Source organism: Saccostrea cucullata, unplaced genomic scaffold (assembly GCF_032062105.1).
Source record: "Saccostrea cucullata isolate Sc308-1 unplaced genomic scaffold, CSIRO_AGI_Scuc_v1 ctg71, whole genome shotgun sequence".
NCBI lineage: Eukaryota > Metazoa > Mollusca > Bivalvia > Ostreida > Ostreidae > Saccostrea > Saccostrea cuccullata.
The window spans coordinates 494476-521908 of record NW_026936410.1 but is presented as its reverse complement, the minus strand read 5'-3'; the positions used below and the strand labels follow the sequence as shown (position 1 = coordinate 521908).

Genomic DNA, 27433 nt, shown 5'->3' with positions numbered 1-27433 from the left:
AACATATACATGTAAATGAGACTCCTGTATTTTCAGGTTGGGTATCCCTTTTGTATAAATGGTCTAAGTCCTCTGACCTTCAGCTGTCATTACACGCCTCTAGAGCACTAGTTAATCTAGACAGGGATGATGGGACATTTCTGTATCCCAGTGGAGTCTACCTTGTACACCCAACAAAGAGATCCAAGTAAAATAACATTCAACCAATTATTATTATAGTAAATGAAGAATATGATTCAGTGAGAATCATACTGTTAGCTAATTTCAAGTTTAGTTGAATGAAGATTTGATATTTTGACTATTACCTTTAGAACTTATCACATATTTTGCACGATTCTTTATATTTAAATGTGTGCAAGATATATTAGTGATACGATATATTTGTAGAGACCCAGTGATGGCTGATGTGGTGTTTGTCCATGGATTACTTGGTGGACCTTTTAAAACCTGGAGACAACAGGACAGGAAGATGCCAGACAAAGACAATGTAGCAGAAGGGCCGGCAAGTGTCCGCAAAGGAACATACACCTTCTGCTGGCCAAAGGTATGGATGAGAAATCTGTGAACAAAAAAATCTCTAGCTGTTTACTTGTACAAGCGTCTCCCTGCCACCTCTGTAGCCTGATTTCTGCACACAAGTACAGTTGAATGCAACGTCATTGTAAATGCAAAATTCCAATAGTAAGATGTATACTACTAGTTATTTTAAAAAGACATTAGGGCTGACATTTCTAATTCTGTATTAAATATATAGGTTAATGTTGAACATTTTCATAAAAAATAGTTATCAAATTAATTCAAAGTTCATTTATATGCTTTTTATTTATACATGTAATTTGCAATTTGTAGTAAAGGATATTTTTAATATCAAGACTTGATTGATCTATGAAATGCAGATAGATATAATTAATTAATTTAATTTTTTATAAGGATTGGCTGTCAAAGGATGTTCCCTTTGTCCGTATTTTGTCCGTAGAGTATGACACAAATCTCAGTACATGGAATGCAAACTGTCCATATGAGACAGAAAAGTAAGTAATGTACCTTCTTTTCTTTACTACTGATATATCATTTGTAAAAATTCCACATCATAGATAGATTTGCTGATAATCTTTATTAAAAAATAATTACTAATATAACTATCAAAGAACAAAGTTTATAAATTTAAAAAGGTACCTATATGTTTCTATAGATCAGCATTTAATGTGTTGTAGGCGTTCCTTACCAAGGCGAGCTTCAGAACTTCAGAAGAAGTTGAAGGCAGCAGGGGTGGGGTCACGACCTATTATCTGGGTCACACATTCAATGGGAGGTAAATCTAACTTCTTTAAGATGCTAAGTTATTAAGGCAATATTCGTTTAAAATGAAATACATTAAAAATGTTTAAATGAAGAAAAACACTTACTTGAAAAAAAGTCAACAAATTGTGTTAATTTTGATATAATTAATAAGTTAATTGCTGTGTTGTGTTTTACTCAGTGGTAATTCTGTATTTGCTTGCCTTCCCAACATAAAATCTATAAACTTAAGCATCTTTTACACTGTGATTTTACTTTTGATACAGGGCTGTTGGTTAAGGAAGTTCTCTGTCAGAGTAACCTAAGTCCAGATTGTTCAGACATTGTCCACAACACGTCGGGGGTTATCTTTTACAGCACTCCCCACCGAGGCTCCGCCCTGGCCAACATCTCCAACCGGGGGAGTCGTATCTTCTCCCCCACAGTAGAGGTCCAGGAACTCAGTCAGGGTACACTTTAACTTATTCATATTAGGTGCCTACAGTTAATGCAAAATGATGTTTGGAACATACGTAACTTCAAAATGTGAATATAACAAGCTCATGCTATTTCAGACAATGAATATTATAGAACAATATCATCTCAAGATCTTTCCTTACTATTAAATGATTTTATGTTTTATGTATTTGTAAAACAAAAAAATATGTTGGGGTTGGCTAGAAATTACAATGTAACGTTAATCTGAATTGATGATTTAAAACATGTACCTCATAGATTTTGTAAATAATTTTATCAGTTGTCTTCTGGTCAATACAACATTCTACTGTGAACCATAAAATGTGCACTATTCTAACAATATTTAAACAATTAAAGTCTTTTTTTAGATTCTTTAGCTCTGAGAACATTGCACAGCAACTTTAAGCAGATTGTGACAGAAAACAGAATCAAGTGCCTGAGTTTTGGTGAAACTGAGAAGCAGACTGTTGGATACAAAAGAATCAAACTTCTTATTGTTCCACCTGAGTCTAGTGGTAAGAACAGTCAAAAGTTCGTATTGTTCCTTCAAAGAAGTGAGGGCAAATTGCTTTACTGTTGTCTGTCTGTCGGTAAGTCTATTTGTTGGTCCACCAACATTTTGCATTCATTTTCTTCGTAGAGGCTGCACATACTGAAATGAAATTTTGTATATAATTTATCATAATAATATCTAGATCAGGTTCTGTTTTGGGTATGATTGAGCAATTTTTGACAGAGTTATGCCCCTTGGACTTACAAAAATTCCAATTATTTGCAGTTTCTGTTCAATTTCTCTGCAGAGGTTACACATGCTGAAAGGAAATTATGGTTTACAGATTTATCGTAGAAATATTTAAGTCATTTTCTGTTTTGGGTATGATCAAGCAATTTTTGACAGATTAGATTTAGGAGGTATCAGTCAGTGTTGCTTGTTCAAGGACAAGACCATGACATTGATATCAAATCAAGATCATGGTTGAGTCAAACTATGTTTTACTAGTATAAGTAAAGAACTTGCATTACCATTCCTCCTGAGACTAGAGAAATGTTTATTTATGACATTAGTTTCATATACACAGTGTACAATGTCTATGCACTAAAAATCCCATTGAATGATTGTTAATGAATTATTGGATGTTTTACAGATCCTGGTATTGGAGAGTTCCACCCTTTGTCAACCACTCACCTTAATGTATGCAAGCCGTGGGACCAGAATTCTGAGCTTTATTTGCTCACAGTCAAATTTATCAAACACTGTATAATGTTAGATCCAGTAAACCGCATCTTGAAGACTGGAAATGTTGTCCAAAGTCGAATAAGTGTGGATAGATTCAGCAAGTAAAATGTTTTCCATAGGGATTGAATTTTATATGAGCAAAGTGGCATAATACACTGTATTTATTTATTTTTGAAAATATATTTGACTATGCTACATACTTAAGAGTATCTTGTGTAAGAAAAAAAAAATTACGACTGAAGATTTTTAATAGTGCACACACTCTCATAGTGCAGATTGTTTATATAATATGGCACGTGTTGCATGAAATGCACAGAAAAAGTTTTATTTTTAATTTATTTTTTGAAAAAGACAACTATATTCTAGCTGCTAGCTAGTGCATGTAAACGGGTAAATTCAAATGTATTTAAAAAGAACTGTTTCTGTTGGAGATAGATCTAGATAAATCAAAGTCTCTGTTAATTCTTGTCTTATCTTGATGGTGTTCACATAAATGAGATCTGAATCCATGTAATATTTGTTTTATTTGTCATAATTTCTTATCAATTTTTAAGAAATGCTGCCCTGCAAATGAAAAATTGAACCTCATATTATTATTGATTTATTGTTTTTTAGCCAAATAATTTTTATTTTTATCTCTTAGTCGGTGACAAGTTTATGAATGCAGATGGGAGTAGAGAGGGGGTAACCCCTGCATAGTACACTGTATTATTGTGAATGTCTGTAAATCTTCCTGATTTCAATTGTTGACCAGTGTTATCACAATGTTACTGTCTTTTTGATTGTTTTCTTTTGTTGTTACATTTAGTTTTAATTAAACTTTTTTTCACATTATGAAAATACATGTTTTTATTCAAATGCTAAAAATTCAGAAAATATATACCAAATTGCTGTAACAAAATATTGCAGTCATATATAAGATATAAACTTATATACCCGGTATATCTGAGCTAAAAGAATAATAATACAAGTTTGAGTGTAGAGATACATTTTAAATGTTATTTTTACATTTTTAAATGAAATTTTCTTCGATTTTAAACTTGGATAATCTTAAATCTAATTAAATTGAGATGTTAGATCTGCTCACATGCTCAACTACACTAACATACTTAAGGGAGTATGGGAGTGGAACTCACATCTAATTTCAAACTACAGTGTACGTCTGTTGTTTAAATGTGCAATGGAGTCGGTAAATAAATTGGATATTACACAAATGAAGCCTTTTGCTGAGGTTATACCTAGATACATGTATATAGACCTCAGAAAAAGCATATTGGCCGAGCATGAACTATAAGCACCAAGATCATTATGCTTTCTCCAAGATCCATATAATTAATTATAGATAATTTACAAATTTAAATGCTATACACATGTATTTGTTTTATTATATTTCTTTTAAGGAATGAATTTAATAGCTACCCATTTTATACGGTATAAACTGGGTTGGGGCAGTTTACGCTTTATAAACCGCGAAGCGGTTTATAAAAAAGCGTAAACTGTTCCAACCCAGTTTATACCGTATAAAATGGGTAGCTATTAAATTCATTGCTTATAATTTAATTTTCATTCATTTGATGCAAGAAAAAAAGGTGATTGTTCTAATAAAATGACTTCAATTTGTACAAAATTTGAATGTAACGTCAAGCGGATTGATACGTTTTTGACGTAAGTCATTGTGACGTAGGCAACCCATTTTATACAATATGAAGTAAATTTTTTATCCAATCAAATACAGCGTTACAATCAGAATTAAATTATTATCATTTAATAAGAAAATCTAAAAAAAAATCTATGTTATAATTGCTTAGGATCATGTAGCATGAATGTTACCCGGATAGTTAATTAATGGCCAGCTAAACCTGAGTTGCACAAAAAAACTAGTGACAGTAAAAGCTTTACTGAGGTTACCTAGGTACATTAAATATTTTCATTATAATTAACATTAATATCAAATTTGCAGATTTTTTATCATTTGAAACCAGTTCTTTGCATGGAAGGGAGAATTTATATAGTGATAGAGAAAATAGAACAAGTCTAACTTGAGCAACACAAAAATTTGATCCAAATTTTGATTAAGACAAGATTGTATTATATAAATGCCAGTACTTTCTCATATAAGGCATTGTTATGACATAGTAGCAGCTGCAGTATCATCCAGTTTTTATTCAAGACTTGTAACAAAAATTATATCAACACAGCCACTATTGTTGCTTAAATTCACAGAAGAATGTTTCTATATAAAAAGGCAGTAGGTTTATAAGCTTTTTAAATGCATGAAATAGAAACATAAAGTGTATAAGACTTTTATTCATGATCATCACAAGTGATCTAGTATGAGCCGATCAGAAAGCTGCCAACAATAGAGAAAAACGAATAAGTTTAAGTACGTGTTATCTTCTACTAATCGGACATCATTGGTAAAAGTTAGCTAATATCCAATACGCCTTTTTGTGTTAAAAATAAAAAGTTCAGTTGAAACTTTGATAAACAATCGTGAAACTGAAACTAGAGAGAAAGAAATTGATAAAGGTAAGTGAAACATTTATTAAACTTTCCATAACTTAAGTAAAAAATGTTTCCCCGAAGTGCAGTTCCGTTGAAATTTTAATATTTCTTCTGCAGATCGATTCGGGCACCAGACATTATATAAGTGACGTAATATCTCAGAGTAATTACCGAGGTTGCAATATATCGTGATACACAATGACTTTGAATGAATTATTTGTTAGAAACACATAAGTATATAATTACCATCTTAAGTATATTAACATGATTAAGAAAAAAGATCTTGCAAAATGTCAGTGGCAGATAATTTTCATATATTTTTTCACCGGTGGCGATGATATCATTAACAAATTTTAAAAAAGGGAGGAGGAGGATCCAAATGATAGAACATACAGGATTAGAGCAATACTTAATTGTATATTCTTTGCTAAATGTATTAGCTGCAGTACTATAGCTCTCCGAAAAAATATATATTGACAGAACAGAGAGCTACTGTGCCACCCATTGTAAAAACTGTATATTTATTGTGCACAAAAGTTGCGCTTAGTTCTGGATTAATTCTTCCAAATTCTTACCTCAAACGCGAAAAAAAATGCCTTACTCCTCTATGAAGTACTCTCGCAGTTGACAGCAGCACGAAGAGTATCTTGCAAACCAAAATGGCAGTATATAAAATAGATGAAATTTTCAATGATCTCAATTCAGGGCGAGGAGGGCTATTAATAACAATTGAATTATAAGGAATAACACATGGTTAGTTATATTTCTTTTATCACAGTTTAAAAATATGGAGAAATAAATCGGGAAACAGCACCCTTTTTGTATAATATATACATAATCTTTTCAATGGGTGGCACTCTAGCTCTCTGGTCTGTCAAAATATTTTTTTCACAGAGCTACAGTTCTGCAGCTATAAATGTATGTATTCATATGTTTTGCATGGTTATCAAATTTGATTTCATCTATATAGCTGGCCATTAAGTGTGTCATAATTTTATTTCCACTTGAATATATTACACTGAAAAATACATTTTTCTAAAATATAATTGCTTTGTAATTTTTACTCATTTTTTTATGACTAAAACATCATTAAATGTGGAATTCTTTACAGTTTCTTCAAATTATTTCAAAATAATTTTATCTGCAGGCATTGCAGATATATTGCATGTCTAATGCAATATAAAAATTTTCAGACTCTAATTTTTTAAGAAATCATAGTAATTTGAGGCTAGAATTTTTTGTCTTGAAGGTTTTATAAATTATTCTGAATGATTAGTGTATCATTTGAAGAATTCTGCACGAATCGGTGAAAAAATCATGGAAGTTGGGCTTAGATTGGCCTCACAATAAGGTATAAAAAAACATTCTGATGAAATATATATAAATGTAAAAATGCAATCATGACTTTCTTATGGCCATATACTGTACCATATTGTCTCTAGTAAGAAGTCGCTGCTCAAAAATTGATGATTTCCAAATGTTCAAGAACATTTCAAATATTTGTTGCATAATTACCATCATTGATTAATGAAAAAATCTCATTAATGACAAATAAAAATTGACTTTTAATAGCTTAATTCTGCATTTAATTTAATACAGACTAGCTACAATAATGTAGCCCTTATCCTTTTTCTGGAGAGGGAAGGGGAGGCCTCTCCAGAAAATAGCAGATTAAAAAAATCGGAGAGGGCTACATTATTGCAGCTAATTAAAACACAGCAAAAGTCATAGTACTAAGGATGGATACCTTGCTTTGGATGATTCATTAACTGGAATTTATAAACTTTGAAGTTATTATAAATCATACACTGACAGACTGCCTCATCTCTTATTGATAAATTAAGATATCTGAGTCATTTAGAAGCTGTGTCAGCCTCACTCAGGTGACAGAGAGTTTGTTGTTTGTACTTTACATGGCTATAAGTATAGTAGGGAATATGAGGATAATAACATGTATTATAAATATTTTTCAAATAGTTAACCAAACAAGATATCTTGACCTGATTTTATATACTTAGCCTAAGGACACACACTTATCTACAGATTTATCTGTTACATTCATTGATAATAAGAAGACTCCATCTTACATTGCTAACATTCCATTAATTACTGTCCATGCTAATTATGTTTAAGTTAGAGGATGTGGTTTTGGAATGATTTGAGTCCAGCTGTATTTTTTAAGATAATTTTTTTTTTTATTTAATCAAAATGTGATGGATATTAGTTAGGGGAATATGAGGATAATAACATGTATTATAAATATTTTTCAAATAGTTAACCAAACAAGATATCTTGACCTGATTTTATATACTTAGCCTAAGGACACACACTTATCTACAGATTTATCTGTTACATTCATTGATAATAAGAAGACTCCATCTTACATTGCTAACATTCCATTAATTACTGTCCATGCTAATTATGTTTAAGTTAGAGGATGTGGTTTTGGAATGATTTGAGTCCAGCTGTATTTTTTAAGATAATTTTTTTTTTATTTAATCAAAATGTGATGGATATTAGTTTGCCATAAAGAGGTACAGGTATTGTAAAATCACGTATTTTAATCTCGTCAAATTTTTGTGGTTTGACATTTGAACACATATTTGAATGAAGAATAGTCAAATAAGGTAGTAAACTTAAATCGATTGCATGGGTCTCTTCATACCTTGAAAACAAAACAAAAATTACACATAGGCATACAGTCCCACCACAACAACCACAAAATGAGTGAATTGACAGTATTTAAACTGTGTCGGATCAAAACATTTTATGTTGATAATATTTTGTTTAGCTCATCATGTTTTGTTACTTAATATGCATTAAGGATTCTTTCAAAAACTGTAAAAAGGATTAATTTTTTTGATATATTCATTGTTGCCTAGATACTTGTTTTATTTCCAGGTTATTTAGATATCAATATTTCCTCAAAAAGCAAGTAGTCTGACTAATGAGATAATTGATTTTTTTTCTGTACAAGGCTTGTAAAATATTTTTTTGTGTAGTTTAAAGAGAAAATGATATTAGCCCACTCCAATTTTTATTAGATTTCTTTTTAAAAAAAAAAAGGAGGGGGGCTACATTTTTTGCAGCTCCTCTGAAACCTGCATGCTAAATCTGTGGAATTTGAAGCAAACTACTTTTGAAATACCTTAATCAATTTTAGCTTAGGCCATAGTTTATTTGAATGGTAGGTCCCAGGGTTTTCATATTCCACATGTCACGATTCCTTGTGATGATATAAACTTTCTATTTCTGTGAAAAAAATTGTACCTTCTGACTTTGACCTTGAAGTTTGAGATACCTTTGAAAAATTATAACCTTGATCATAACTTCAGAAAGGTTGCTACAAGGCCATTCTTATTTCACATTTGTACTCTTTGTAACACTTAAGACCTCTCTTTGGATTACAGATTTTTGATCTAATGATATTGACCTTGGACTTAGACTTTCTTTTTTAAATAAAGATGTATACATTTGCCATGGGGCCATGTTTTTCTTGGTTCTCTGACACTGTATGTTGTATTCCAGATTGCTTGACAGTACAAATATGTTTTTGTACACAGATTCAGTCTAGGCTTTCTTTACATCACTGCCATTTATGTGACAATTTGGCATATTTGTGTCTAGTTAAATAAATGATACATGCACATTGCACTTTAAAAAGAATGCTTAGTGACCTTCTCTTACCGGTAGATTGAAAGAAATATCTAGAATATTCATTGATTTCTATTGGGACTCCTCAATCATTGTTTGATAAAGTGTATAAACAGGTTAAGAAAGTTATAATGGAGTCCTCAAATTTAATTCAAAATTCAAATTGATTGCATTATTTTATTGATTATTGAAAACAAATTAAACTTTCGACAGAAAATAATAATAACATTGGTATACTTATTTTAGGCTGCTAATTTGCATTTAATACTTTCAAATTGATAACGATACACAGTACATAAATTTAATATTCCCTTTAAATCTGAAAAAAAAACCAAAAAAAACCCCTAGCTCTTATTTCCTTAATTGTCATGAATTGGATATATCTCGGTAGACAGTGCTAAATTGAAATGGCTTTAATAGGGCAGATTCATGCAATAAATTATTGTGACTGTCATAGATCTTGTATGGTTTCAGCTTTGAAAATTGTGCATTCACTTGTGCAATATATATGAGGTTTTTGCTGAAATAATGCAATAAGGCAATGAAGGCAAGACATTAGAACATGAACTGCTTGAGAAAAAGTAAGGGTTTTCATTTTTCAATTCATTGCAATACATGTTGATAACAATTAAGGTAACCTAAAAATTTTGCTGGAATTTTTTAAATGTAATCACCAAATGGAAAATTGATGGGCATATTAGGGCATCTAAATATTTTCTTATCTGGCGAAACTGCATGTCCTTGAACATTTTAATGGAGCGTTTTATCTACAAAGTCTCACATAATTTACAAATGTTCAAAAATAATTTCTTGTGATGGACAGATGTACTGTTTATTGGGAGTATGAGTGTACTGACAATTTGATATTAAATTAACATTAAACTTTTTAACTAAAACATGAGAGGATCATACATCAATCTTAAATTTGATGGATGTGAAAGGTCTTAAATAGACTTAATCCTGTACAGAAGTAATTTTCATCTGCATATGCACTAACGTGAATGTCAATGCTGCAACCATTTGATTTATAAAATATCTTGTAGAATCTTTTTTTAGTGATTTAAATATATTGATTAAAAATTTTAAGTGATCTGGATAATGGATATGAAAGCTAATTCTTATCAGTAACAGACCTAGCTCTTCTCTGAGTGAATAAGGAATAACAAATATGAAGTGAAAAAAGGTAAAAAAGCCAGACTATAATTACTCAGATGCATTTACTTTAAACTTTTCTTAACACCAATAAAATATTTTGCATGTCAGTTCCAGTGCTGAATGTCTAAAAAATTATTTCTTTAAATGTTGGCCATATATTTTACAGGTAGCTCATTCCCTCCAGTGTCCTATAAAAGTTTGTCTGAAATGACCATTAACTGAATACATTAGCACCTTTTTAAAATCATCCATATGTTACATGACAGTCTAGACTTGTGTTCATGAATTTAAATATGAATTTCCCTTCTTTGTAGGTTGAATCCCAGGTCGCAACATCCAAATTAAGCAATATTTAGATACGGGAGATAGTAGCTTCATTACCAGTGCAATCATGGGATAGATATCTGAATACATTTATCCAAAGGACATGGAGAAAAATATTGAATATGAAAAGAATGATCTAGGGAAAGATATTGAAGGTAGAGAAAAAGAAGAACAAGTGATTGATGGATTTCAGGAAGGACTATCAAACGATGAAGATATTGTTGACAGAAAGAAAGAGGAAGAAGAGAGTCAAGCAGAAATAGTCAAGGAGTCTGATGACCTGAGAGAGTCTGGTGAGCAGGATAAAAATGAAAATGAGGCTGACAGTGAAAATGAAGCTGATGATGAAAACGAAGCTGACAATGAAAGGGAAGAAAGTTTAAAAGTGGAAGAAGGAGAAGATACTGATAATGTTAAAACAAATAAGGAAGTTGTGATAAAAACTCAGGAAAAAGAAACTGACAAGCGTACAGGGGAAGACAACAAGTCAAAGGATGTTGAAGATGGTAAAGAAGTGAAAACAGAAGTGGATATGAAAACCAAAGATTCTAGTCAAATGGAAAGTAGTGACTCCATGACCTTGAGTAAATCTGAGGTCACCTCAGGAGATATGGAGGACTCGGATGTGATTTCCAATGGATTTGAGGTCATTCCGGCTGATAGTGTAAACATTCCTTTTACCCACTATGTGGATCATAAAAATCTAATACGTTCAGCAGGACAGGCTGACAGATTTGATGGGGAAATGGAACTGACTCACCTTCTAAAGGGGTATAAAAACAGTAATAAGGAGCTCAAAGACTTCCACAGAAAGAACTCCTGGGATACCCACCACACTATCCGAGGTCAACTCTGGGTCAAAGTCTGTGAAACTCTTCATAAAGCTAAAGGCAATCTGTATGATGACTATGAGAAAGATCTTTTTCACCAAAGTAAGTTATATGTATATAACTTTTTGTTCATGTTTATTTGGATTTCATCAGATTCTGAATCTTCCTCAGATATGAAAACATTCTACATATTTAAGTTGTATTTTTTTAGTATAACAGGTATTTCCTAATAAGCTCTATTGGTTGGATATGTTTTTACTTGTTATTTATGTAAAGTGTTAAAAGTCCTCCTATGATAATTTTTATCATGTGAAAACATGCACAAGTACTTTATTATCTTTCCAGGAAACACAGATGATATAGCTTTACCTCCGTTTGTGGATTTTAATAACCTTACCTCCTATCACCTTTCTGAACAAGGAACCAAAACTGTGGCCAAAATCCTCGCTATAATCCAAAATACCAATCCAGAAATTTTGTACTGTCCCACACTGTACGCCAAGCTGAGTATATTCCTCCACTACATGGGACCCTCCGATGCTTTTAACTGTATATATGCTTTACTGCGCTCCAAAGATGCCTGCATCATGCAGACCAAAGTTGCTGTGGAGGCTTCCAAACTTGTACTTCGAGATCTTACCAAAAAATATGCAGTAAATAATTTGAATAAGAAAACTTGAAATTTGTACCAATTTGTGCTTTAAATATTGGAGTAGGAAGTAAAAGTAAGGCAAATGCTGATCAAAATTTGAACTCAGGAATGATATAAAGGAAACTCTTTAAAACAACATTGTCCTAAAAGCAGTAGTAAAAGTGTTTGTGTGTTTGTTATGCAATATTGACATCAAAATTTTTTGAAAAAACAATTAAAAGAGAGAGAGATTGTTGTATAAATGAAAAAAAGGTTAAAAAAAAAAAGGATGTTTTATCTCAGAGCATATGTTTAATGATGGGAGAATCATGTAAGAATTAAACCTTGGACCTATTTTATATTTTTTACAGAAATCAGCTTATGTTTACTTGGTCCGACACAGCAGTGACATAACATCTGTGTTTGATACCTGGATGTGGTGGCTGTTTTCTGACCTACCCTTCCCACACATTGTAAGTATTCCTCACTTTGTAAGTCGTCTCTTGTGGCACTAACCTCATAAAACATTTGAGACTGACTCGTATCATTATACATCAAAGCATGAAAATACCTTTGTATCAAGACTGTGTAGTCATATACCAGATTTGTTTTTAAAAATACAGTCCCAGGATGTCTAATGTCTTTTGTCAACTTCAGTAGGGAGTCAGTAGATCTATATCATTTCTCCCAAACATGGCAAAAATGACATTTGTGTCTTTGGAATCTTTAAAGCTTTTCCTTATAAATAATAAAAATGAGTTTCTCATTTCTCTGTTGGAAATGCTTTTATGCTAGAAATCAATTTATATAAGAATGACTGAAATTCTAAGAATGAATACTTTATAAATGTTGCTTATTTAAAAAAATGCATTTATTTTGTGTACAGTTAACAATGTAGGAATGCACCTATTCACACATATGTACACCGTTCTTGTTCTAACGCTTAGAATGGGTTCATTAACTTTTATGACAGTTTTATAATCACATGACTGTTTATATTTCCCTGTAGTAAATATCGCAGTAACTGACATATAGCTTTAGGTGTATTAATTGTACCCATTAATTTTAGATGAAAAAAAATGGGAATTTCTAAACAGGAAATATGTTCACCTGTGTATGAAATATATCAACAAATTAAATTATCTGTAGGTGACTTATGAAAATAATACAATTTAAAAAATTCTTTAAATTTAATATTTAAAATATTACACTTTTTGTCTAAAATCCAGCTTCTTAATTTAAAAAAAAAATGAAACTGAAATCTTATGTAACAAATGCCTGAACAATAATGAATCAATGATATCATTTATAAACTGAGATAAAAAATCAAGGATTTTGAAATATATATCTCACCTTCGTGTGATTATGCGGTATTGGTACCCCTTTGTACCATTCTGCGTACTTTAGGATAGTCTTTTATTTTTGTTATCAGGCCTGACCTCAGATTTATACTGATACGCTGCTGCATATATGTGTTGAAGTAGAAAGTTTTTACCAGCTTTATCCAGTATTGTGAAGGACAAATATTAATCATATATTTTTATCATAATAATAATGATGCAAGACTCAAGTATCTTTTTTAAGACATACACAAGGTACCTTACCTACTGATAATTTTTCAAGATATTCTTAATTTAAGATTATTGTGCTATCAGATGTTCATAGACAAAAACTCAGTAGGCATTACCAGAGGTTTTTGGAAGATATCAAATAATGAAAATTTTTGCATTATTCAAAGAAAAATATATAAGAATTACAAAACATTAATTATTTCCTGATTTTTTTCCACAGGCACTTGTTTCTGTAATAAATGTTTGACCCATAGTATAATACTTATTATACTAGGGGTTAAAATTTATTCCTGAAACAAGTGCCTGTGTTTTTTTCCATCAAAATTTAATGTTTTAAAAGAAGTGTTCAAATCCATATATAGACATTAAAAGTACTGCACACAGGTCCTTTATTTAGTGGAACTCTTCAACTCCAGGGAAGAACCCAATAAAGTTCAAACTACGTTGCGTATGACCTTAATATCTGAATTGCCTTGTCTAAATTTGGGGCTACATTATTTTCTTTTGAGTTGTAAGGTAGATTGTATATATTTGTATTTATAAACAGAAAGTTAAAAATGGCAAAGAGTGTTTCAGTTTCAAAGGCTTATTTTATTTTTTTTTTAAATCATTATACATTGAACAGAAATGCAAAATAAAAAAAATCTTTGTAAAATAAATAAAGGATTTAAATTTACTAATGAAAAGTACCACATAAGGGGTTAAAAGTACTTTTAATATAAAAAATAGATGTATCTGTATGTGTGTTAAATAATTTCATAGTATGAGATTTAGCAATATCAAGATCTGATATGTGTGTGTTGACACATAAATCATGAGGATTGAAGAGTATCGTCAGGAGAGATAACTCCTCCCCTATACCTATATTACAATCGGTCATTGACTGCAATAGATAATAGAATGGAGACACTGACACAACCATGTGTTATTCATTTTAAAAGTAAACAAAATTGGTCATTTATTGGTGTTTTATCAAGAAAAGATCTGTGCTATACGATAAGATTTAATCTATTAGCAATAAATCAGTGAAACCTTTTTTGAGTAAATATCCATTAGATTCAAGCCTTCATGACACAGTTTATCCCACATAAAGCAGTAACAACCTTTTTTTCTTAAAAAGCACACTCTTTTTAACATGTTGATCAAGACACTAGACATTTGTTAAAGTTTTCATTTGAAAAGAACCTCAGCTATAATGTTGAATTTTGGGGTTTACTTTACAGGTGAGAATTCTGGACTGCTATTTAGTTGAAGGAGTGAAAGTGCTATACAGAATTGTGCTAGCTATACTAATCTTATTTACAAAATACTCAGGTAAGTAATTGTTCTAGCTATACTCATTTACAAAATACTCAGATACATGTAAGTAACTGTTCAAGCCATACTCATTTAATTAAGTGTTCCCATTAAACTCAATTTACTGGGGTAAGTAATTGTTCTAGCTATACTCATTTACAAAATACTCAAATAGGTAACTGCTCAAGCCATACTCATTTACAAATTACTAAGGTAATTAACTAATCTCATTAAACTCAATTTACTGAAGTAAGTAATTATTCTAGCCATACTCATTAACATAATAAGTAAGCAAAGTTAATGATCCAGAGTCTCAGAGTAACAGAACAATGTTTAGTATACTCCTGACAGTAGCCTCCCCTTTCCCCCTGTTGACTGGTATAATTAATGTTTTATTGATTTCTTAATTGTATATACATTTTTTTTTTTAGTTCAGTTCAGTTCTTTATTCCGTGGGACGTACATCCCATAAGCATCATAAGTACAACATTGTATTTATCAATTACATACACAGTACAATAACATGTTATAAACTTACCAACTAGTAATACATACATTTTATTATATAGCTAATTGATTTAAACATTCCATTCGTAATTTATTAGCATGATATATATATTTCCCTAACTGATTTACATCTTTCGTATTTGTACTACAGAATAATTGTATTAACTTGAAGACACTTGGTCTTCGGGAGTAGTAATGTTTGATGAACTTGTTTCTTAAATCGTGAAAAACTGGACAAATGAATAAAAAATGAAATTCGTCTTCAATATCATTTAAATTACACAGAACACATTTCCTATCACTCCTTATTAAGTTCTCGTATCTTCCAGTTTCAATCTTTAAATTATGTGCTGAAAGTCTGAGACATGAAATTGCTTTTCTATATTTTACATGGATGGGTTTCTTTAAATAACCTTGTAAACAAAAATAATCAACTAAATGCTTATAAACATACATTTTGGTGACTTACATATATCAGATATAGCCTTCTGTTTAAAAACGTCACACATTCTATTGTATATTATGTCTAATAAAATGCTATCTTTTTGATTACTATGAAACAAGTCAGCTAAACCTAGAGTGTACATTTCATTTTTTATACTCATAACCCAGGGATCTTTATTCTCTACCATAAATCTTGATAACATGCACTCAAAATACAATTATTACTTTTTCTTAATTTTAACCAATATTTTAATATTCTGAGCTTTCTGTATATATCTAGTGGTATTCTACCTAACTCATAATAAACAGCACTATTACAGGTATTTTTTCTTACACCAAGTATTCTTTTACAAAAATTAATATGTACTCTTTCAACATCTGGACCTTTGTGAAAACCCCAAATTTCAGCTCCATAGCATAACACACTTTTAACATAAGTATCAAAAACATTGATCTGAGTCTCAACATTGAAATTTAAATCTTTCATCTTACTATAAATACTAAACAATGCCTTGTTACCTTGTGTTGCACACTGCTTCTGTGTAGATAAGAATTTCCCATTATAGTTAAATAATAATCCTAAATAATTAAATTGATTTACAACTTCCAAATTTTTACCATTATATGTCCATTTTTCTTCATCTCTTACATACTTTCCATTTCTAAAAACTACAATTTTCGTTTTTTGTACATTTACAGTTAAATTCCATTCTTTTGTATAGCTATACAGAGTGTTTAACATTTCTTGTAAACTTTCAACTGATTCCGCTATTAAGACTGTATCATCTGCGTACATTATTAGAAACAAATTAATCATTTGAAGTTCAACTGAGGCACAATTATTTTCAATAAAATGTCGTTCAAAATCATTTAGATACATGGAAAATAGTACAGGCGATAATATTTCTCCCTGCAGAACACCCGCAGATATACGAAATGTATCAGTCAATGTACCTTGGTGTTTTATACAGGCTCTAACATTCTTATATAACGACTTAATAATACATAACATTTTTCCTTGTATACCCTCTGTTTGTATCTTGTACCATAACTTGGATCTGTTAATTAAATGAAAAGCTTTTGAATAATCTACAAAGCAACAATATAATCTCTTTTTGTTTCTCAATGTCTTGTTAATTAAACTTTGTAAAATAAAAATAGCGTCAATTGTACTTGCACCTGGCTTAAAACCAAACTGAGCGTCTGTAATAATATTATATTTTTGGTCCCATTCTAACAATCTATTATTCAAAATACACGTAAATAGATTCGCTAGACAGCTAACCAAAGTTATGCCTCTGTAATTATTTGGGTCCTGTAATCCGCCCTTTTTGAAAATTGGTACAATACATCCCTTTGACCAGCTATCTGGATACATACCAGAATCAAAAATATTGTTAAATAATTTACATAGAATAGGAATCATAACTTCTTTACATTTAATAAAAAATTCATTAATTACACCATCATCTGCGTTACTCTTGTTACATTTGAGTTTCAAAATTGCTCTCTCGACTTCTAATTCTGATATACACGTATCTAGTTCCTCATAACACGAAGCTGAGTGGTGTTCAACACCGTCGTCAGTAACGTTAGATTCGTTCTTGTTCTCAAAAACACTCTTAAAATGTTCAAAAAATTGCTCTGCTGTTATATCATTATCTAGTTTTTTCTTATTCTTAAATAACTTAAAAAATTGTCTTGGGTTATGCTTTCTTAAATATTCCATGTTATTTCCCTGGTATCTTTCATAGATGTGCCTATATTTATTTGCAGTTTTTTTTAAAATCACGTCTCTTATCACAAAGTGAGTTTCTGTTCACAGAACATTTATTAGTATTAAATATACGTGCAGACTTTCTGTATAGTCTTTATATTTAGACTTACAGATGTCATTTTAAACCAGGGTTTATCATTACTTATTTTCTGATCTGTTTGTACAAGACCTCCAGTGACTTTACAAAAAGGTGTCATGATATCACACAATGTCTTACTGAAATTCTCCACAGAAATATCTATCTCCTCTTGTGTATTGAATGATTTATCGACATATGAAAGAAAAACATCCTGAATTTCTCTTATTGTACTAATAGCATCAAGATCAGAACCTTCTTTCCATTTGACTGATTTACATGAAATCCTAGATTCATATTCATTGCCTATTTTGGTATTTTCAGTATACTCGACACTTGTATTTAAGAAATTAGTTTTTATGACAAAAGTAAGAGGTGCATGGTCAGAAAAAGTATTAAATTTCCCCGTTTGGAAATTAAAAAAAGTATCTAATGTATTCATGTCCGTCAATAAATAATCTATAGTGCTTGTACCGTTTGCATTAAAAAAGTAATATTGCCATTACAATCATTTTCCTTTCTACCATTAGCAATGCGTAATCCTGTAGTTTGACACAAATTTATCAATTTTTTACCAAAATTATTAATTCCTTTATCCATACTAAATCTACCAGTTTCGTTTGCACGCTTAGTGTCGTAGTTTACCAAAAACTGTATGTTATTCGCTAACGATTCTTCCAATACATCGTTAAGAATAAAATCTTCTAGATTTCCACATCTAGCATTAAAATCGCCTGTGACATATACGCAGCCTTTGTTATAAAAATCAGAATAAGATTCTTCAAGATATTGAAAAAAATCAACATTTTCTTTTTTATAGAACACACTGTTTTCTGGCGGTATGTAACATGCAGCAATAAAGACTGGTTTACAATGCACGTTCAACTTATTTTCAACTTGTAGCCACACCACAGAGTTACAAAATGGATCAACTACTGATATTTTTATATCCAAAATGCTTTTAACAAAAATTACAACACCACCTCCTTTTCCACTTGTTCTTGGAAAAATGTAACTATCATAACATTGTAATTCCAAATGATCATTATTTGTTATCCAACATTCTAACAAAATGATTATATCATACGCTTTTATGATATCAACAAATTCAAGATCGTCCAACTTAGTTTTTAAACCTTTGTTAACATTCCCTGTCCAGTGGCTGAACGTTTGTGTCAGTAGGTCGTACGACTGCGTTTCTTTGTTGTAGTTGCGTAGACTGCCACCCCTTTAGCTGTGCTTGCCCAAAGTTGACATTATTGTCGGTTCTGTATGGTTTACCATTTACATATAGCCGATCTTTAACAAGCTTTGTTCAATGTCCTTGGTTTCGTAGTTGCTTCACGATTGGGTAAATTTGTTTTCTACGTTGCGCTGGGGAATTGTTCATAGATACCATATCCCGATCCTTTTAATCTGTACGCCCTTTCCAAAACACTGACTCGTTCACTTTCGTATAGAAATTTTGCCACAATTGGTCTGTTTTTATTCTGTTGAAACCTCCCGAAACGGTGAACATTACCAAATTCCAGCCTCCAGTCAATCCCTAATTCATAATAGATGAATTCTCGTAGTTAGTCTCGGTATCTTCATCTTTCGATTCTCCAGCTAAACCAGTGAACACTAAATTGTATTTCATGGAACGCCACTGAAGGTCCACCACTGTGTCTTTAAGCTGTCCTATATCTTCTTTTTCAGTTTGTAATTGTTTCACGTCTCTTCTTACTTCATCAAATAGTTCTTTTTGGATTTTTTCAGCTTGTAACATATTGTAGTACCTTCTGAAAATCGTCTACTTTATTGGATACGAAACTAGCACATCTTTCTACTTCCGTAGTTTTTTCTTCTACATTTAACAATTTTTTGTCTGCTACACTAGCCCTATTTTCAATAATTTACACCTTCGTTTCAACCTGTGATAGTCTTGAATCTAGAGAAAATAGCGTTTGTTCGATTGAATCAAGCTTAGTCAACTTTTTGATCGCAGTGTCTAGTTTTCTATTAGTATCTCTGATTTGCTTCACTATTTTGTCATTTGATTCCCTAAAAACGTGATCAAAATTTCCGGTAGGGGTGGATGTGGCTGGGCCTGGGGGTGATATTTTAGCACTGTCTCCATATAGGACTCTTTCGGCCTGCCCAATAACTTCACTCAAAGGTAATGAGTCATAATCTGATTGATCTAATTGTTCATTATCTGTTGTTATGCTCGTATCTTCACTATTTTTCTTTTTTCGTTTTTTTTATTGTTTTTCTTTGCCTTTTCCTTTCCCACCCATTTTTAAAATGATTTCCTAATGTCCCTTTAATCGCCTCTATGTTCTACATGATCAGGTTTTTCTTCAAAAGTCCACTAAAAGAATTCAAGTAATCATTATATGAATTGTATTAATGATAAGATTATTATTGTAGGTGAGTTGTTTTAATCTACAAAAAGATGAGCTGTTTTTACAGTGAACATGATGAAAGGGGGGAAAACTAGAACAGTAATAACTGAGTGGTTCTCTTTTGATTTCAGTTTCAGCTAAACAGCACCACCATGGGGTAATTACAGATACTTTCACTGTGTCTGAAAGAATTCGACAATTTTGTACCAATATGCCGTTCCCTGTAGAGAAACTGCTGAAGGTAGTAAATATAAACATATTATATAATTATATATTTTATCAAGCTTCATACAAAGATTGGTAAGAGCAGTCTAGTTGTGTCATGAGTCTCTGTCATTGACCTTTTGACTGTGTGACCTTGACTCTTCTAATTCCTCATTCTGCATTGCCATTTGCCATTTAATATTAAAAAAAACAACTTTAAAATAAATTCATCAAATTCCATATAAATTCAGCATTCAGGTACAAAAATCACAGTACTTAGCTATGTAGTTTGAATAACCTACTGTAGCTTTATTTGGCTCTTGAAAAAGCCTAATTTATTCAGCTAAGTTTTCAAAATTTTGCCTTTTATTTAAATGAACAAAAATTTATATGTCACTACTAGTATTTTTACTAGGGAGTTTTCAAATAGCAATGTAGAGCATTGATGGACTAAGCATTGCTGCATTTGAATGCTTTTAAGGAAAATATGTATTTCCATTGTTTAAGTAATTGTACACCTCCTTGTGTGCAATGGAGCATGGATAAGTATAATTATTTCATATTAACCATGTTAACCATTGCTGGTCTTCTTTGTTATTTCATTTAATAAGTAATTGTTTAATCTCAAAAAATCTGTTAGAATTTCATGAAGTGTATTCAGATCAGTTCAAAGTTGAAAATTATCACTGTATCAAAGTGCTATTTTTGGTACACTTTGAAAGAAAGTGCTAATTTAAGAAATATGTGTGATTTAATAGCTTAATAATAAAGCCAATTCAAGTACAGTTAATTCTCGATAAACCGCCACCTTTTGTAATTTAGAAATCATGGCGGTATAACGAATTTGGCGATGAATCGAATTTCCCATCTTTTTAGAAAACAAGAAGTGGATTACTTTAAAAACCATTCAAGCGTTTCTATTCTTATAATAAAATGTACATGTATAAAGACCTATTTTTGATTGAAAATACTTCCAGTATTTTTTTATGTACAATTTCACTAAAACAAATTGTGCAGTAATGAAATAAAGACAAGTCATGTGTATTTAATATTATGTAAATCACGTGTATATTAAAAAAAAAACAAGCTGGGTGCTTTTTTTTATTGCCGAAAGTACGTAAAATGAATTCTTGAATAAATTCATTGTTTATGGCATCATTGTAAATGAAACGTTCACAATTCATGCCGTATAATTATTTTTTCAGCAAACTTTGCATTAATTAAAGCAGACATCATCAAAATAATATCGTTATCCGCGCACTATAACAACGACCGCTTTCATGGCAAAGCCGTGACTAAATGATTTTTATTAAACAAAAAACAAAATTATTATAACAGTTCATGTTAAAATTATTATTTATTTTATTCTTGTTTAATTACTAAATTGTATGTACCTTGTCTGCCATTGCATGCTTTAAAACAGGGATAGCGTCAACTAATTAGCCGTGCTTCACTGACCGTTTGAATCTGTGGCGGTATATCGAGATAATTGACACTTAAAAATGGACGTTTGTTTTGAAAACAGGGTGGCGGATGGCGGTATGTGAATTTGGCGCTATAAAGAGAATTTTATATAGCAGGAAAAACGTTCTGGGGAAATCATGGCGGTATTGCGAAAATGGCGATGAATCGAATGGCGATAATTCGAGAATTGACTGTACAGTCAATGAATCGAATGGCGATAATTCCGCCATCCGCCACCCTGTTTTCAAAACAAACGTCCATTTTTAAGTGTCAATTATCTCGATATACCGCCACAGATTCAAACGGTCAGTGAAGCACGGCTAATTAGTTGACGCTATCCCTGTTTTAAAGCATGCAATGGCAGACAAGGTACATGCAATTTAGTAATTAAACAAGAATAAAATAAATAATAATTTTAACATGAACTGTTATAATAATTTTGTTTTTTGTTTAATAAAAATCATTTAGTCATGGCTTCGCCATGAAAGCGGTCGTTGTTATAGTGCGCGGATAACGATATTATTTTGATGATGTCTGCTTTAATTAATGCAAAGTTTGCTGAAAAAATAATTATACGGCATGAATTGTGAACGTTTCATTAACAATGATGCCATAAACGATGAATTTATTCAAGAATTCATTTTACGTACTTTCAGCAATAAATCACGACGATCGACCCTGCTTGTTTTTTTTTTAATATCAGACGTGCAGATTTACATAATATTAAATACACATGACTTGTCTTTATTTCATTACTGCACAGTTTGTTTTAGTGAAATTGTACATAAAAAAATACTGGAAGTATTTTCAATCAAAAATATGTCTTTATACATGTACATTTTATTATAAGAATAGAAACGCTTGAATGGTATTTCTAAGAACGGTAACTCCACTTCTTGTTTTCTAAAAAGATGGGAAATTCGATTCATCGCCAAATTCGTTATACCGCCATGATTTCTAAATTACAAAAGGTGGCGGTTTATCGAGAATTAACTGTAGTTAAATAAAGGTATACCTAGGTAATTCAAGTTACATATATAAATTTGGTGATTGTCAATGTCATATTTGACCTTGACCTCTTATTTGACGGAACTTTTCACATTTTCCAACTTTTGCTTTTATGTTGATAATGACTTATTTCATGTATGAATACTTCACACAAGAAAAGCTTTGTCCTTTGTAAACATTTTTAAAGAAAATTTGCTTCTCAAGGGAGAATAAAACTGAACCAATTATAACACATCAGATAGTTTTCAGATAGGTATGGTCCATCTTTATTGTCTGACATTTATCTGTTTTATTATCAGAGGGGCTTCAGGATCAGAGGCTTGAAGAAGAAGGAAATTAAGAAGTTACAGCTTCGTCATGAGATGACGGTTAGCAGCCAGCACCATATCCAGCAGGAGATACAGAAGTCTGCCTCCACACATTCCTTCAATGGAGTCCCCCACTCCCATTCCTTCAGTGGTCGCATCGTATTTGATCAAGCTCAGTCCAGCATTATCACCAGTAATGAGATGGTAAGATTCAAAGCAAGTCCAATATTTATTTTCTAGAATTTTTTATCCATTTTTTGAGCAATACACACCATTAGTACAATATTCTGTCATCCTTGGACTTGCAGTGAGGCATGATATTCTCAAAGCTACATAATTAGCGTCTCTCAAATCCTTACTGGTTAAGAAATTTAAAACATCAGCAAATTTAAATTGTTTTTGACAACGATGAGATGACTTTAAGCCCCACCTCTTTGCCATATGAGCCGTATGGCATGTCTTACTGAAAGGTCAAGGATAACAGAGAATCGTACTAATAAATTTCTAAAACAGTCTACATATAGTTATAAAATGAAGAAGCTCGAAGAATACATTTAAGCTTTTTACCAAAAATTAAAATTAAAAAAAAATTGCAACCTCTGTCCCATGATTTCATTATGGAGAGCCCTGTTTGTTGATCAATCTTTGCTTTTTTTCTCGGAAGACTCGCAGTAGGTCTCTGGGCTTGCTCATTTTCCCCACTGTGGAAAGCCTGGTTGTTCTATTGGAGGATGTAAGTGAGCATGAAAAAAAAAATTGTCAACCCAACACATCAGCTTTAAGGAGAAAAATGTTTTTCCTCATTGCTTGTTTGTGTTACAGTAAATTGTTTCCAGCTGCTATGCATTCAAGAACTTTTGTTAAATTCCTGTTTAGCTTTGATTTGGGAGGATATCTTTTGTAGATACATAAAGTAATGTTGTTTTCATTTAGAATTTGAATCCGTGTTCTCTGCCTTCATTGTTAATTTTGACATTTTTTGTTATATTGGGTTGGAGTGGGAAAGGGGGAGGGGGGTTAGGCAAGCAATGACTTTTGCAGCCTTGGTGTAGTCCAGAGTTTAAACATTAAGTTTGGAGATGTTTAAAACTCTATTTATTTGATTCATAATTGCTACAAATATACAACATATAATTCAAGCGTATTTTAAAGATTTTCTTTGAGAGAAATATTGTGTTACTATATTGTTCATTGTTGTAAATTATATTATTAATAATATTTGTTCTCTATGAAAGAAAAAGTAAAATTAGGCCTTTTGTTAATGATCTTATTTCTCAAATTGGTTAAAGTATTTCATTTCTTTTACCCCAAGAAATGATGCAAAAATAAAAAAAAAAACAGTCTTGTTTTGTACAAGTAAGAAGACACTGGAAACTGGGATATATATAGCCAGACTGTACATTCCTATATGGACAGGTTGAGGGCAAATACAGACATAACATTGTCCGTGTTTGTTATTTGGAATATGACTACTGATATTGGGTTGTTGAGAGACTTGTAATGTTATGTGCTAAATGACTGATCAGCACTTGACAGGTCTTGGTCCTGGGTAGAATTTGGAGCAAGTGTTGTAATATATACGTAGATCATATGTAGATCAGACGTAGATCATCAAAAAGGGGCCTGTAAAGGAATATTGTAAATGTAGACTTAAAATTCTGAGAATTTTTATTTGCTGAAACACACTAAATTTTACAGAAATTTTCTATCTTGAAATTCCCTTTGTGGACTATGAGGAAGATGATTGTTTTCAGAAGCAGGAAATTGAAACCCCCAAGTAAGGCCCCTGATTGGGAGAGCTTCTCCGATTGGTGGGGTATTTGTTCTATAGCATTACTCTGCAGTTGTATTTCACTGGAGAGAGAGAGAAGTGTGTGTACTGTTAGTTTTCGATTTTATAGTACCGGTAGTATATTTAGTTTTCTCTTCTATAGTTTATTTGGAACATTTAAAAAAACATATTTCGGGGAGTCTCAGTTACTATTTTAAGGAAGTGTGATTTAATGAAGGAAAGGGAACCTCTGTTTAACCACAATGCTGAAGCCATGCATCAGCTCCACAGAGTGATCGCGTATCTACAGACAAGTGTTTGGTATACATCTTCACTGGTAGCAAGAGACAAAGAAAACAACTAGATTCTTTGTAAAGGGACATAACTCTGACATTGGACCTAGTGTTTTTTTTGTTTTGTTTTTTTTGTTACCAAAATTACATTATCTGCTGTTTGTTCTTTGTGAAAATGCCTTTGAAGCTTGGTAAAATAGTTAAGAAGCCTTTTAAAAAGCTGTTTCACAAACACTGTGTGACGATAAGTGTCTCATCTGTTGATGAGGACGACACTGTCGATGATAAAACAATTGAAAAAGTCCGCAGGAAACTAACATGCAAAAAGGTGGGAAAATCTTCCAATTATTTATTTTTCAATAATAACACACCTTGATTCTTAGAAATTCAGAAGAAGAGATTTTTTTATTCAATTGAAAGACTGTGATAAAATGTCATTTTCTCATATTTTTTTCATTTTAATAAAATGAAAAAGAAAAAAAAAAAAAAAAAAATGTCATTATAAGATATACATTTAATATTTGAATTTATGAAGCAGTTCTCCAGCTATTTTGAAGAAACTTAAAAATGACTATGGATTTCACAGAACTTATGTACTTACCAAGCCCATCAGCCTAGATATTCAGTAACACTAGCATTACAGACACGATCTACCCTTAAGCCATACAACATGACTAAATATAAACAAGCAAACAGAGCAAAGAAAATCTTTAATAATTTGATGTTTGTAGTACATTAAAATTAATAGCATAGGCTCCTAGAATGTGTATAAGCCTTCTGTGATACATAAAAAGTTTAATTCATGTGCTTTTTCGTACAGATAGCTCTGGAAAACAGTTCTAACTAGTTCAGAGCCTTGGATTGATTAAGAGAAATAATTTTCATTAAAAAAAAAAAGAAGAAAATATTCCTTAGGTGTAGATAAATAAAATTGCTGAAAAAAGAGATTCTTCAATAACTCCACAATAGTATGGGATAACATTTGCTCGGAGGGATGGATTTCATTGTAACCCTTCTCACAGATTAAGGTCTGCACAAAGATTATTTTATCTACAAACAGTTAACTGATTCATTGAATCATCTGTGAAATCAAGTTATTTGTATGACAAGAAATTGAGTTATTTGTATGACAATATGTCCCTATGGAGTATGAACTAGTTATTGTGCATGCCCATGAACATTGACCCCAAAAATTTAAAAAATTCCACATTAGTCTTAGGTAAGGGTATAATAAGTGTCCATAAGTAATAAGTCTATACATGTATCATAGAAATTGATAAATCATAATTATTGATTGTGTCTTCCATTATATCCTAAATGCCAACTATTTATGTTTATTTTTTTATTGCTTTAGTCTGAATCTGCAGTAAGAATTACATTCGCAGCACTGTTAAGGCTGAAAAAAGGGGGCGGGGTCTAATTTATACAGGAAAAGTTAACTGTGACATCACACAAAATAGTTTTCCTCATACATGTAATACCTGAAAATTAAATGATTTGCAACTTTAAACTGTATTAGCATAATAAACAACATTGAAACTTTTCAATGCTATAAAAAAAAGTAGATGGTTAAATCCCACATAGCAGGTTTTAAACAAATCACTGATCTCAAGGAACTTGTCGACATGACGTCATTTTGGAAAAAATGACGTATTTCATGTGTTGTGAGAGGCAGATAAAGTAATATTTAAGCAGCAAAAAATACATTCTATTAATAAACAGAATATATTACTTACAGATTTCAGGTAGACTATTTATACCAATATAAAACGTTTGTTTATTGCAATTACTCAATAATTATCGAGAGAGTGTATTTAATTAATCATAGCATGTTTATGCGTACAGGTTGGGCATGTTTAACATCGAGGTGCCTTCGCCTTTACGCAAGGGCATACACTCAATAGATCTTTACCATTTTTTGCTAATAAATAAAGGATTCTAACTTGAAAAGTGCTGCTGCTTTCTTTAAATCGAAAGCGTGACTTTATAAGTACACAAAATACTTGGTAAAGGTCAAATATATTTCGACATTAGCCTATTTACTTGAAATTTTTACTAATAAAACACTAATTCTATTTAAAGCAGCAGCACTTTCCAGAAAATACAAAGTATATAGAAACAATTCATAGCTTAAATTTTTAATTTCAACTAGGGTATGCCCTTGCAATATTGAAATTTGTTAATGACCTACTTGACATTTATCACGTGACTGTCCATTGATGGGACCAAACTTTGT

General features: G+C 31.4%; 1 protein-coding gene across 1 annotated transcript in view; it reads left to right on the top strand.

The window, feature by feature from the left end:
- The window catches only part of LOC134245538 (uncharacterized), a 39863-nt gene that overhangs the window by 10020 nt on the left and 2410 nt on the right, over positions 1 to 27433 (top strand). The window contains 12 exon segments of the mRNA XM_062727819.1: positions 37 to 187; positions 388 to 544; positions 931 to 1031; positions 1215 to 1312; positions 1566 to 1748; positions 10672 to 11562; positions 11806 to 12113; positions 12463 to 12564; positions 14886 to 14976; positions 20281 to 20390; positions 23125 to 23337; positions 23798 to 23866. Coding sequence (XP_062583803.1) covers positions 37 to 187; positions 388 to 544; positions 931 to 1031; positions 1215 to 1312; positions 1566 to 1748; positions 10672 to 11562; positions 11806 to 12113; positions 12463 to 12564; positions 14886 to 14976; positions 20281 to 20390; positions 23125 to 23337; positions 23798 to 23866 — 2474 coding nt within the window.